Source organism: Python bivittatus, unplaced genomic scaffold (genome assembly GCF_059951505.1).
Source record: "Python bivittatus isolate LINGU-HERP-01145 unplaced genomic scaffold, Pbiv_v1 ctg000480_np1212, whole genome shotgun sequence".
NCBI classification, from domain to species: Eukaryota; Metazoa; Chordata; class Lepidosauria; order Squamata; family Pythonidae; genus Python; species Python bivittatus.
Genome location: NW_028277075.1, coordinates 65690416 through 65704267, shown reverse-complemented (window position 1 = coordinate 65704267; position 13852 = coordinate 65690416). Strand labels below are relative to the sequence as shown.

The window sequence follows — 13852 nt, the reverse complement described above, 5'->3', positions numbered from 1 at the left end:
CTGTCCCCCCAAATAGGCTGTTATCCTGGAAATGATTAATGGAAAAGAGCATATTTGGGGGGACAGGGAAGTGTGGAGGCGATCGCTTTCGGAGATACTTCTGTAGGCTGCAGGATTTGCATATAACCTTAATCCATAGTTTTAAACCATGGCTTCTTAAACAAGCCATGGTGATCTGATTTTCACATAGTCTCAAGCAATTGTGAGCCACTCATGGATAATGTTATACCTAAAACAACCTTATGGCTTAATGCCATGAGCCAAGTTAATTTTTTGCTTTCTTTTAAAAACATTTAGAGAAACCAAAGAAAGTAATTAGAAAACCACCTAAAACATTTAGTGTAGAGGATGAAATGTTGAATAACTGTCCATTTAGGCTTCCTGCCAGACCATAGAATGAATAATGATGGACAGAGCACCTTCAAGCAATATTTTTTATTCTGGCTTGCAAGATAATTTAAATTCAGGCATCACATTAATCCATAAAGTTTTCTTAACAGTGGTTATTAAATTTAGCCCATGCCTTCTCTCTAGATTAACCAATACTGGAGAAAATTTGATATGTGGAAGATGATCGTAGGGTTTTTTTTAGCATGTTTCTCTTACTTCATTTGCAGTAATTTTCTGAAACATTGCAAAGCCTTTTTATTCTGTCTAATGAAGTAAAAATATAATTACCCCAAATGAATTTCATTTAAAAATGTATGATAATAATCTTGTGATCATGGGTATATTGTATGCTATCTAAAAATAGTTTCTGTTATGAAACCTTGCATGGTCTGGTATGGGAAAAAAGTCACAAAGATTCTTAATGATTTCTATCAACTAGGCTTCAAGAGATGTCATTTCATTGTTAAACTATGTTGTTGAAATCCACTGTTAAACAGGTTGATTACTATTAACAGTCACTATTAGCAAATGTCTCAGCTATGTACAGCATAAAATTCAAAGTTTGAGGTGACCGTTTAACGTTTGTCCAGAAATTACCCATATGACCCAATGAAGACTTGTACTGCTTCTGTCCTTTTTTTAAATGAAACTGCATAGCATTGTGAGTCATTTCTTGACCGCAAGTTCCTGTAAATGCTAAGTGCCTTTCTTTGACTCATAATGCCACCAATAACTAGATAACTGCCTTGTGTACTAGCAAACTAAAGAGTAGGAAGTTTCTTAATTGGATCTATTGCTATTAAAATTATGTATTTTTGCAGAATTATGTGAAAATAGTTATTGTTTTAGAATATCTAAGTAGTTATGTTTCTGCCCCAGAGAGGAATGTTGAACCTTGCTCTGATTTCTTTTTCGAGTGGCAACCATTAATTTAGAGCAGCCTTCCCCGACATAGTGCTTTAAAATGTGCTGGACCTGAGTTTTATAACCTTCTAGTCTGTTATTTTAAAAAAGGCTATTTCTTACATACAGATCTAATACAGGTAGCCCTTAACTTATGACCACAATTGGAACTGGAACTTCTGTTGCTAAGTGATGCAGTTGTTAAGTGAGACATGCCTGATTGATGACCTTTTTTGCCACGGTCATTAAGCAAATCACCGCAGTTGTTAAGCAAATCACATGGTCATTAAGCGAATCTGGCTTCCTATTGACTTAGCTTGTTGGAAGCCCCCTGGGAAGGTTGCAAATGGTGATCATGTGACCCCAGTACACTGCAACTGTTGTAAACACATGCCTGTTGCCAAGCGCCTGAATTTTGCTCATGTGACCATGGGGACGCTGCAATGGTGGTAAGTGCCATCGTAACTTTGGTGGTTAAATGAATGGTTGTAAGTCAAGGACTACCTGTATGAGGTTTCTGCTTATTATATATAGGCATGGCAATTAGTGCTGACTTCACTTTAGATTTGGCAGCAGTGTATGTCAAAAATGAACTAGTATTGCACATTGTATCACTTTCATTAAAGGTTGACTGAGTTTAGTAAATTGTTATCTTGACATGAATATGATGCAACTCACTATCTTAGCTTAGGAGTTGATATTTGAGGTTCACAATCAGAAATGATTATTTCCTAAATCATTATCCCTGATGTATTGAATTAATCATATTTAAACTGCAGCTGATTTGCATTTGTCATTCCTAGCAGGTATGGAGTCTCTTGAGGGTGAAATAAATGCATCCTTTCCTTTAGGGCAACCAAAGAAGAGGGGTTATAGCTGTCACAGCATGACTAGGCACAAATTGAGGCTTCCCTTATGCTTTCAGATGTGTTTTCAGTCCAACAAAAGAAAATGAACAGCATTGTTTTTCCGCTGTTATGAGAATTGGTTTGTACCAAAATGACTGTGTTTTCAGCTTGGAGCATTGTGGGTATTTGCTTTTCTCCCCAGACATATGACATTGACAGAATGTTGTTAGAGTGAATATGTCTCTTTAATCTTGTGAGGAAAGAATTGAGTGGAAAATTGGTGAAAAGGTTAAGTTCTTCTTCTGCCGAAATGTTTTTTCCCCCCTAATTAAAGCAGGTAACAGTTTTTTTCCAGTACAGCTGGATGAGTCTGTTTAAGCTATCAAGTCCAGCCCCCCTGCTTAGTATAGGAATGCAAATTAATGAATGCATGACAGATGGCTGCCCAGCTCATGCTCTGACATCTTCTGCTTTGTTGCACCTAAATTTACCTAGTGCTGACTGGAATTTCTGAGGCTTGCTTCTTTCATGCACAGAGAATACATAACAGTGTATTCTTGACATTTTCAATGATGGTCTATTTTTATATAATTAGTATATTCAACCCTGCAGTTGATGGTTGCGGATCTTAACTGGGATAGGGAAAATAAATTTAACCAAAGTTTAAGCTTGTGCAATGGAGAGAACAGTGCTGCTGTCAGCAGTCTTTAATACTTGATCTTTCAAGAAATACTAACTTTCAAGAGTGAAGCAAAATATAAAAATATCAGATGAATGGGTGAAGTTATCATTTTGTACCCTTACATACTTGAGACTAGTGGTAGCACTCAATGGCTAGTCTTAACATTAAAACAATAGGATTGCATAAAGTCATCACTGGTACTTCTCTCATTTGGTGGATTGAGCAGGTGAGTGGTTAGAACAAATCTGTAGTATGTTTCCCAGTACTGTATAAATAAAATTGAGTCCTAAACTATAGAAAACTGCAGAGTTTATATCAGACTATAATCCTGAAATGAGCTTCTGGGCAAAGCTAATCAGTAGAGAGGGTCCCCTGAAGGGAAAATGGTATGAATTGTGTCATATGAGAAATGTGACACTTTTCTTTCATACAGATATGATGAGAAAGGTGATGATTCTGAGAAGTAGTTTTGGCTATTATGAAATGGCAGCTAATTGATAGAGGGATGATTCTTGGAGTTAATTTCTGTTGTGTCCTTCCATAACTTAATACTTTGGCCACAGTACATATAGCTCCTTGTGCTTCAATTATTTATTAATCTGAATTTTCTGCCTTAGGTTGAAAAAATTCAAAACTAAGCACAGATTATCCATTTTAACAATTGATTTAACTTCATATATATTTATAGGGATGGTTTAAGATTTTTAACTCTGTGGGTAAGAACACAGCAGAACCTTCTCTCATGTATTCTACCCCATTATTTCTGGAGCACCCAGCACAAACAGCTGCCAGGCTGCTTGATGTTTTGTTCTTGTATTATTGAAATGGATAGAGGTAGTCCTTGCCTACTGATTGCCTCGTTTAGCAACCATCTGAAGTTACAATGATAAAAAAAAAGCTTTGTGACCAATTCTCTAATTTACAACTGTCGCAGTGTCCTGCGGTCATGTGATCACCATTTGCATGCTTCCCATCCAGCTTGCAACAAGCAGAGTTAGTGGAGAATGCGAAAGTAAAATTGTAAGTTGTGACTTGCTTAATGACCAAATGGGAAGTAATGTAAGTGGTTACATGATTTTCTGTTTAGCGATGGAGTTGCTAGTCTCAGTTATGGTCACTAAGCGAGGAGTACATGTACATTGTTCTCTCAAGTCAAATTTCTACAAGGCCTTGTCCAATTTGAGATTATTCAAGTAAGAGCAGCAACAGAGTGTCCTCCTCAGCATGGAACAAATGTTGAGTAACAAATGTACTCAAAAGTAGTAACAAATGTTACTACTCATATGTAATTTTCTTTTATATATGAGAGTTACAGACAGGGTTTTTCCTATTTTGCTCTTATTGGAGAAAGCCAACTGCTTTCGGGATTCAAGCTAGCTGCTTTCCCTTTCTTCCTCAGAAAACAAAAAACTGAGCTGTACCTTCTAGCTTCTGTGTCAGGTGCTGGGTTTCACATCTAAACATTGCTGAAGTTGCAAGGGAAAAGCGCTCCATTGTAGAAAAACACAATAGAAACTTCAAAGGAAGGCTGGTCACTTGTTTTTCAGGAAAAGACGACTACTTTTGGAATGCTACCTGCAAAAGCTGTCTTCTGTCATGAAAGTTTAGAAAGAAAAATGAGTGCTAGCTTGGGGGCAATCTTCGATGTTATTGATAAAAGACCGTGTGACTCTTAGAAATATTAAGTTGTGTGTGGGGTAATTTGGGGTGGGGAGAGGGATGTATTTGACGTTTTTTAATGTGGCAAAGGTTGTACTCAAGAACTAGACAGGGCCAGAATAGAGTGGGCAAAGTCAGATACCAGGCTGTGTTTCCTGTACGTGATCATAAAATCTGTCAAGTCCAAATGAGGGAAAACAAACAGTGGAATTAAAGCATAGTCAGATGCTAAATTGAATTTTAAAAGTTGTAATATGATTGGTACAGAATCATCCCCATGACTAGCACTGCTCTTACACAGAACTGCTCATTTTCTGGGCAATCCTAGATTTTAGTTGCTTGCCATCTTGGTTGACAGAGCATTTCTGAGCCAGATGTTGATCCACAAATCAACACTATGGCACTGCATTTTGAAATGCCTCTAGCCTAGTGAGAGGGAAATGGGTGAGAATGGATCAAAGAAACTGGAGAAGGGATGGGGATGACACAAAGTACTAAGAAATGGGAATATCAATCTTGAACTTATTCAGCTCTTTAATTGTAAAATCTATTTTTAATAGTCAATACAACATAATACATTAATGCCATTATGCTGTTATTAATATCTACTTAATATGTAACTTTGAATAACAACAGGACCACAGTATATTTACTAGTTAAGTAAATATAATACTTAACTAGATATACATGTTGATATAATACTGATTTTTAATTAGGGACATGAGACCAAATTAGCTCTGTGCAGTGATAAATGAATACAAGCGTACTGTTTAAATTTACTTACTAAATGAGGCCAATGATCCCGTTTAGTATGCTGAAAAGATGCCAAAAGCATAATCACAAAATGGCTGTTTTGGATATGACTAAGTATAAATGTCTGTGGTGGGGATAAGCTTAGTAACAAAATGTTGGGAATTCTCCCGTCATGTTTTCCATATGCCTGCTTTGATCTACACATACTCAAAAAAAGTAAATCAGGAACAAATTGAATACAAGCCAGAAATATGATTTGGGCTCCAAATACAGGCCACTAATTGAACTTGAATTTTTCTGCTCCTAAAGTCCTTTTCACAGAAAGATAAATGAGTTATATTAAGGGTAAAGCAACATGTTTATAAATCTAGACACAGCAAAGTTGGATTTAAATCCAAAGTATAAATCCATTTTTCACACTTGTGTTCAGGTTCGTATAGTCCAAATCTTGCTTGCATAGTGAAACTCTTGTATGCTGAATAAATGATTTCTTTTTGTAGAGGAGGCCTGAGTAACATGCTGTTCCAGTGCTCTTTGCCTGATACCATAGAGACTGTTGCAGATGAACCACGCACTGTTCTTCTTCGTTTATATGGTGCAATTCTGCAAATGGTGAGTATTGATAGAGCAGTGGGGGAAAAATGATTTCATACTGTATCTGTGAATAGTATAATGAATTTAAGCTGTTCCACCTTTATTTGTTTATTTAATGCATAAAAACAATATGGTTTTTAGTGTAAATCTCGACTATTTTTAAAATACAAAATTATATGTTTTGGTTTTGTCAACAATGCATGTAGAAGCCTGTCTTAAACATTTGTCTCTTATTATTGGCTCATTATTGTGCAGATTTTAAATAACACTGGTAGTAACTTTGTTCACTCTCTGGCTCTGAACTGAATCATTAACCTTGAGTAATAGCGACTTACACATCTTTTTCCAAAATGCCTCTTTCAGGAAACCCGTACCAACCTTTATTGTTGCTTAAGCAACATTACATTTGGTATAAGTTTCTCCTTTCCCATGTTTCTACTTGCAGATGTTAATATTAATCCATATTAATATTATATCCGTATTATAGTGATATGGATTACTCTAAAAATAATAAAAGGCAGCAGACTCAGTAATGCACAGGAGATAGCCTCCCCATTCATTCCCTTTCTCTTCATAGAGAGGATTGGTCTTTGGAATAATAAGGATGCTTCTCCTTAACTGTTCAGTGATTTGCTTGTCAGCCATTAAGTATGCTTCCAGGCATTGGGCACAAAATAATAAAATAAAAACACAACTATATATTTCATGCTAAGAATTTAGTGCCAGCTAAAAATAAATAAAGCTTTAAAAGTCTACGGTACAAGTCAAACATGTAAACAGGTTGAGTATATAAATATGCTAATGAACGTATTAAGAGTCGAAATATATTTTAAATTTAAATACATAGTAAATATGGGATAATTTTTTTAAAATGCCTGGCACTGAAAAGGTAACATGGTTGGTGCTAGCCTCTTCCCCACCCCATGGAAATGCTGTTAGGCATATCCACTTTACCTCAGGTGGTGATGGCATCTGGAAAAGAATCTGAAGTTACCATCAGGTTAATACAACAGCAGGTGTTATACCAGGTACTTGGATCCTACATTCTTTGCACTTTTAATTAGAGGTAGGAATGAACAGAAGCTAGTACAGTTATTTATCAGCAAGATGTTTCCACTTAGTGGCCAGGCAGCTAGATGTTGAACTAGCTACAGTTTCCAGGTAGTTTTCATAGGTGATCCTCTCTAATGTAATAGTTAAGGTATTGGAACAGGACTGGGGTGACCAGGTTCAAATCCACCCCCATTTATGAAAGCTCGCTGGGTGGCTTTGGGTCAGTTGTTCTCTGTAATGCCCATATATCTCACAGGCTTGTTGTTGGGGAAGAATTGGAGAACTGTTTACGTCACTTTGAGCTCCTGGAGAAAATACAGAATGTAAATTTAACAAATTATATACAGTTTTTGCAGTAGATGATCCCAGGATTTATCAGATTATGAATAGCAATGGCTTAGTTTATCTCTGCCAAGGTTAGATTCCAGTTCTTACAGCCTAAATAGGCACTCTGTTCATTGAGGTTACGTAGGGTCCAAGTGAAACAAGTGAATCTGGAGTGTCCTGAGATTGCTAAGCTCTGCTCATGTTCTTAAGGCTCCCTGTTGAGCCCATGAGATTCCTTCACATGTAGACCCTGCACCAACAATGGCTGTGAGTCTTGCTGCCTTTTTATATAAAGGTTGTACTACGTCACAGAATTTACACAAGAAAGATGTAATGCTGTGATCATTTATGTAATCATAAATCCCAATGAAGTCAAGGGATTTATTCCCAAGTAGTACTTTTAAGTGAGATGCCTGGAATTCATCCAGTGGGAAAAAAGGGGGGCAGAAACGTCACCAATACCATTTCCTGCTCATTGAAGGATTTATTATCAGTTTTAGTATTTACAGTATCATGAAATTAGGTTTGAAATTGGCCTTGTACCATTGTTCATTAATTGTTTGTAGACATTGTTGCAATCCTAAATTTCCAGTTGTGTAACAAATAGAGAAATCCATAAGATTAACATTATTCTTAATTGAGTATTACTGTTTAATTACTTTCTAAACATATGCATGTTCCTAATCTAGAATAGTCAGCAAGACAATAACAATGCCTAAAACATTTATGGTCTTTCTGGATAGGGTTACAGATTAGATAATCTGACACTGATTGAAGGAATAGTTCTCCTTGTAACGCTGTCATCTCAAGAGTGTAAAGATGTGTTCTGTCACAACACTGTTCAGCAGTGATAGAAGAAAATATAGAAATTGTGTTCAAAACACTGTAAATTATTGTAATATAGCTTCCCTCCCGTAAAAACCCTTACTGCAAACTTTTGATCTGGCTCTTAAAAGAGTACTCATGATAGTATTCAATTTCTTATAACTAGAGTATTCCTGAACTACATATATATTGAAATTAAGTACTGTATGCTACACACCTGTATTGAGTGTATAGTGAGAGTATTCCTGAGCAAAATTTATTATGACTATGTGTTTGAAGCTTGGATTCTGTACTGCAAAATATAAAATAACAGGAGTTGAAATCCTGCAAGGAAATAACCAAAGAAATAGTTCTTTGCTGTTGCTGATTTATTGCTGTGACCTAAAATATTGGTGCTAGAACTACAATTCAAAATAACTCTTAAGTATTTTATATTAATTAACAAATTAATTAAGTCATAGTGATTTTATTATTCAATGTTTTTTAAAAATTGTCTGCAGAGTAAATGGTAGAAATTAGTGCATGGCTGTGATATGCTCATTTTCATTTGAAAATATAGTGGATTTTCAGAATCTTAATGCATACTAGTGTACATTTTGACATAAATACTGTAATCATAGTACTCTGACTATTTAGTCTTACAGAATCATAAATTGGATTAGATTGTGCTTCCCCTGAAATAACTATTTTTAAAATATATTTTCTGCTTTTTTAAAATAATTCAGAACCTTTGGACTTTTCCTCAGTCCTAGTTTGGCTGCTCATTTGAGTATTAACATCCTAATTTTTTTTCACTTGGTATTTAAGATTTTTGAAGATATCTAACTTCCTTTATTTCCATAGTGGCAGTGAAATGACTGTTTTTGTTGGTGCAGTTCACTAAGGGTTAAGTAAGCAGAGACAGTTCTAAGGTAAAACTTTCAGATTATATTGAGGGTCTCAGTATAAACATTTGTCTCTTCCTGAACTGTTTTTAATGCATAAGCAAACTGATTTTTTCTAGTGTCAGACTTTGATCTCAAAAATCTTATTGTGGGTGTAAGAAAAAATAAATTTGAAGCTGATGCTAGTCTTACCATGCATATGCGCAACTTTTTCCTTAAGTTAGATTCTTAATTGTAATTTGTATGAATAAAGACTGCAGAGTTAAGAATGGCACCTTGTGTTTAGTTTAAATGGATGGCTTTTCAGTTAGTATTAAAGTTTATATTACAGCAGCATTCAGAAAACAATTACTCCCATTTTCAGATTCATATCCATTCTCGGGACCAAACTTTTAACTCTTCAGCTCTTTTATTCCAAATTTCAAAAGTGCTAATTGGAGGATACCTTACCAGTCCTTCACATTCCAACTGAAATAACTTTTTTAAAAAGTGAGCCCTGCTGTTTACAGCCCAACATAGTCCAGCTTGCTTATCATAAATACTGGAAGACACAAATGTCAGTGCATACATACTGTTCAATTATATTGCTTTAAGTCGGCTGCAACACCATGCAGAAAGGGCTTGGGGTATTCCTCAGCCAGCTTTTATTTTGTGCCACTGTGCTGTATAATAGGAGGCTAGGGAGTAAGCTGTAAAAATTGTCAGCTTGTCTGAAATTAATAGAACAATATTATTGGTTGGCATATAAATCTGAAAGGCAGTTATTAAAGCAATTGAAATAAATAGAATAATTGTGTTTACTACTGTAAATCAAAATTGCAGTATTGTGCTAAAGTAATATTTACTTACGGCAGAAATCCCATTTTAGTCAAATAAAGGGAAGACTGGGAGGGAAAATAGCTCATGCCCTATTTCTAATGGCCAGATACTAGAATTCTGTTGTTATTACCAGCCCATTTCAGTTTCAAATAAAATAGAAAGCATTTAAGACTACTTAATGTTCATCAATCACATATAAATTGACTGCAATTGCTTGGTATTGCATACTTACTTCTCTTTTTAATTGTTTGTAACTCAGTAAATATGTGGAATTCTGTAAGTGTAATGCTCCTTTACTATTGAGATTCTTGCTGATACCTGGTAGCAAGGAATAAGTTCAAATGCCCATTTATTGGCGTATAGAATTCCTGATAAGGGGACACTTGTTTTGTTGGGTGGCGTTAAGGGTCGTCTGAGGGTAATGTACCATTTTAGTTGTATGTGCATGTGTTCTCTGCTGCAGGCTTGTCCATGCGATCGTGCCTAGAGCACTCTGGTTTCCAGGTGACAGACACGATTCACGGTATAGTATGAGATCTCTGAAGTTGGAGCATTCTCTGCTGGTTGCATTTCCTTTTGGCTCAGAGTATGAGGTTATGATGAAAAAGCTTACTTTCTAAACAGTTTTGTAATATCTGGACAGTTAAATGGAAACTAAATGGATTGCACCCTTCCTTCTCTCTGCTCCCTTAAAAGAATGGTAACTTTATCAGAAGTAAAAAGGATTAGGGATGTTCTTGGATTTAAAAGAACCTGTATTAACAACAAGTCTCAACGTTAAAGTTCCCCATATGCATTTTATATCAAGAATACAGAATAGCGTATAAACTGCCGGAGATAAAACTTCATTTTACAAATATTCAGTGCAAGGCCACTCATATCCTGTGGAGTTTCTTTGAGTGCTCTACAAGATAAATATGCTGACCAAATCATTAAAACAGTATTTTGATGCCTCTCATTTTGTGTTCATTTCTTAGTGAACACAAAATGTTATCTTTAATAAAGGGGTGAGCAATTCCTCTGTACATATCCTTATAATTTGATTGGTGTGGGTGCTCTCAAAAAAAAAAAAAGGCTGCCATGATGGATGTATTATGTAATACATTTACCAGTAAGTGATAGTTCCCAGGCATCTCTCTAGAAAGCTCACTATCCCAGTTTTTTAGAGAAGCAGTTGGTTAAATTTCTGACAAAGGTACTGGATTACTGGCATTCACCATATTCATTTTCTAAGAATACCTTTAAAGCCTCAGGTAGCAAATATGCAGTCTCTTATATGATAATGTTAAATAAATGAACACAAATTTATTCATAACCGCAGTTCTGTCATACCATCATAAAATAACACAGATTTACATAGTTCTCTTATATCTTGTTTCATTGGATAGCTGTGATATATTATGAGAAATATTAGTTTTAGCAATTTCACATAGAGGCTGGTTGACTTCATGAAATCTATTAAGCAGCTTGTATTGACAAGGAGGAAGCATGGATTGCTGAATATATGGTTATATTAAATAGGTGATAACTCATCTCTGACCTTTGCACTAGGATATCAGACCATTACAAGCATCTTGCAAGAGTCTCTTTGAATTTTTTTTCATGAACTATACAGTAATATTTTTAAAAATTCTTGGAAGTTGACAAAAAGAGGCTATGTAATATGTAACCTGCAATGTGGCTCTATTGGTCTGAATATTTTTGTTTCAGGAATTCCTGAAGCAAATCTTTAGCAAAGCAATTTTATATTAAACCAATCCATCAATGTAATACAGGTAGTCCTCACTTAACGACCATTTGTTTAACAATGGTTCAAAGTTACGAAGGCCTCAGAAAAGATGCTTTGCGACCTGTACTCGCACTTACGACCATTGCAAACCGTTGCACACACACCCTACAGTCATGTGATCACAATTTGTGACCTTTTTTACGATGGTCATAAAGTGAACCACTGCAGTTGTTAAGTGTATCATGTCATTAAGTGAATTCTGGCAAAACGTCCATTGGGGAAGCTAGATTCACTTAATGATCGCTGTGGTTTGCTTTATGACCATCATAAAAATGGTCATAGAATTGGGTCCGGTCACATGGTGTCTCACTTAACACTGCCCTGCTTAACAACCAATGTTCCAGTCCCTATTGTGGTCATTAATTGAGGACTACCTGTATAGGGAATATGACTGCCATAACTTAAAGTGGTGCGGGACTATTCTACTTAATTGTTTTTCATTGCTTCTCAATTATACTAAAGAACAATTTGAAACACCTTAATCCTAGATTAAATTTTTAGAAGCAAGTCCCACTGACTTTAGAATTTCTGTCTCAGGCATTATTTGGAGCTGACAGAAAAGAAGGAATACTATAGAATTCTCTTCCAATGAAAACTTTTGGATATTATATTCCTCCCCTTTTTCTCTTTAAACTAAAATACAGTCATATTAACTAGGTTCATTATGCACCTATTTGAAAATGGCAAGTGCAAAAATACCAGCCAGTTTTCATACTTGTATGATCCAAGTAAGTTAAATACCTATTAGAGTTCTGGGAAAAGCCTCTCTAATCCAGTTTGCTTCTGATGGATTGTACTACCAAAGAGGAGCATTAAGCCAGAAATACCTCTGGCTAATATATAACTTTGATTGTTATTCAAGAAGTAGTCAGTCAGAGAATAGTGGCAGTGATATAATGTTTGTATAACATTTCTATTTAATATGCAGTTCTAAGCTTGCCCTTGTGAATATTCACAATATCTTTGCTTTAATTGAATATAATTTTATAGATAATTTTATGTGTACTTGCTAATATAGTATTTTTATGGAATAAGTACTTTATTGTAGAAAAAAATTCATTCATGTTGAAGCAATTGAGCAATTTTGTAGCACAACTCTTGAATTGGTTATTCATTTGGTACTTGGTAGAAGTATGATACAGAAGAAAAATTATGCTCAGTTCCATTATCATCTTTAAATAATTTTAGTGAAAGGCTTCCTGTAGGAGCCTTTAAATGTAGTTTGGTTTTAAATGTGTTATTAGAATTACAACATTGAAAGTTACATTAAAATGCCATATAAATGGTATAATATTGAATGGAACTGGGAAATGGAACAGGCCTATTTGTTTCATAGCCTTGAAAGCCTTAATGGATTACAAAGCTTGCATTTCCACTGCAGTTTAAAAGTGCAGTTACAGTGAAAGCATGTGCCATTGATCCAGATGTTAATGCAAAACTTAAAGCCTTAGAAAATAACTTATTATAGATGTTAAGAAACACCCTGCTGTCCACCAAATCCTTGAGAAATGACTGAAGATCATCCCTAAAATGTATTAAAATATTGTTACTTTACAGTACAAATGACATCTGTCAACAAATGGTTACTGGGATACGTGAGTGCCTTCTTTACCTGTACAACTAGATAATGCTTCCACTAGATTTGTATCTAGTAGTAGCTCCTATAATGATTGGTTTATACTGTGTTGCTGCTTTACATATGTATAGTAAAACTGGTTGATTCTGAACCCTCGTTGATATTCCAAAATCAAGATATTCTTGCACACCAGGAATATTTGGTAGACAAGGAGATGACTATTAATGGTCTTGTCTGTCTGTTACCCTAGGCAGACTCATACAGTGGAGTTCAATGGCACATCCTTTTAAAATAATTTGGAGTGATACCTCAGGTGAATGAGAGAGGAGTTCCATCAAAATCTCTCCTATTTTGACAGATAATTGTTGAGTATACATTCTAAATATAGCTGGCTTTCCTGGCTCTCCTTATTGTGGTGGCTACAGATTAACCTGATTCATATTGGTCTTCAATATCTCATTGGAAATGTTGGCTTTTCTCATTCATAGAGGTCCTGTAATAAAGGAGGATCTGGACAGGCTCAAAAGGAGAATGATTTACAAGTAAGTGTCTTTGCTGAATTTTCATATCTGATTAGTACAATACATGCTGTATAATTGCTATCTGACTGTCTTCTGTCACTATCTCCACAACTGTTTGAATATGTCTTCTTTGTTGGGGGGGGGAGGATCTTTAAAAACTACTTCTGTAAGAGTAACAGAACTAAAGCAGTTTCCTTTGGTGTAGCTCTTTTGTGATATGTTTCTCTTC

At 35.4% G+C, this 13852-nt stretch overlaps 1 protein-coding gene across 1 annotated transcript in view; it reads left to right on the top strand.

Annotated features, from left to right (window-relative positions):
• CHKA (choline kinase alpha) overlaps positions 1–13852 on the top strand; it is a 35518-nt gene that overhangs the window by 851 nt on the left and 20815 nt on the right. Inside the window, exons 2-3 of the mRNA XM_088146119.1 lie at positions 5736–5847; positions 13591–13644. Of these exons, the coding sequence (XP_088002245.1) occupies positions 5736–5847; positions 13591–13644 (166 nt within the window). The remainder of the gene's footprint in view (positions 1–5735; positions 5848–13590; positions 13645–13852) is intronic.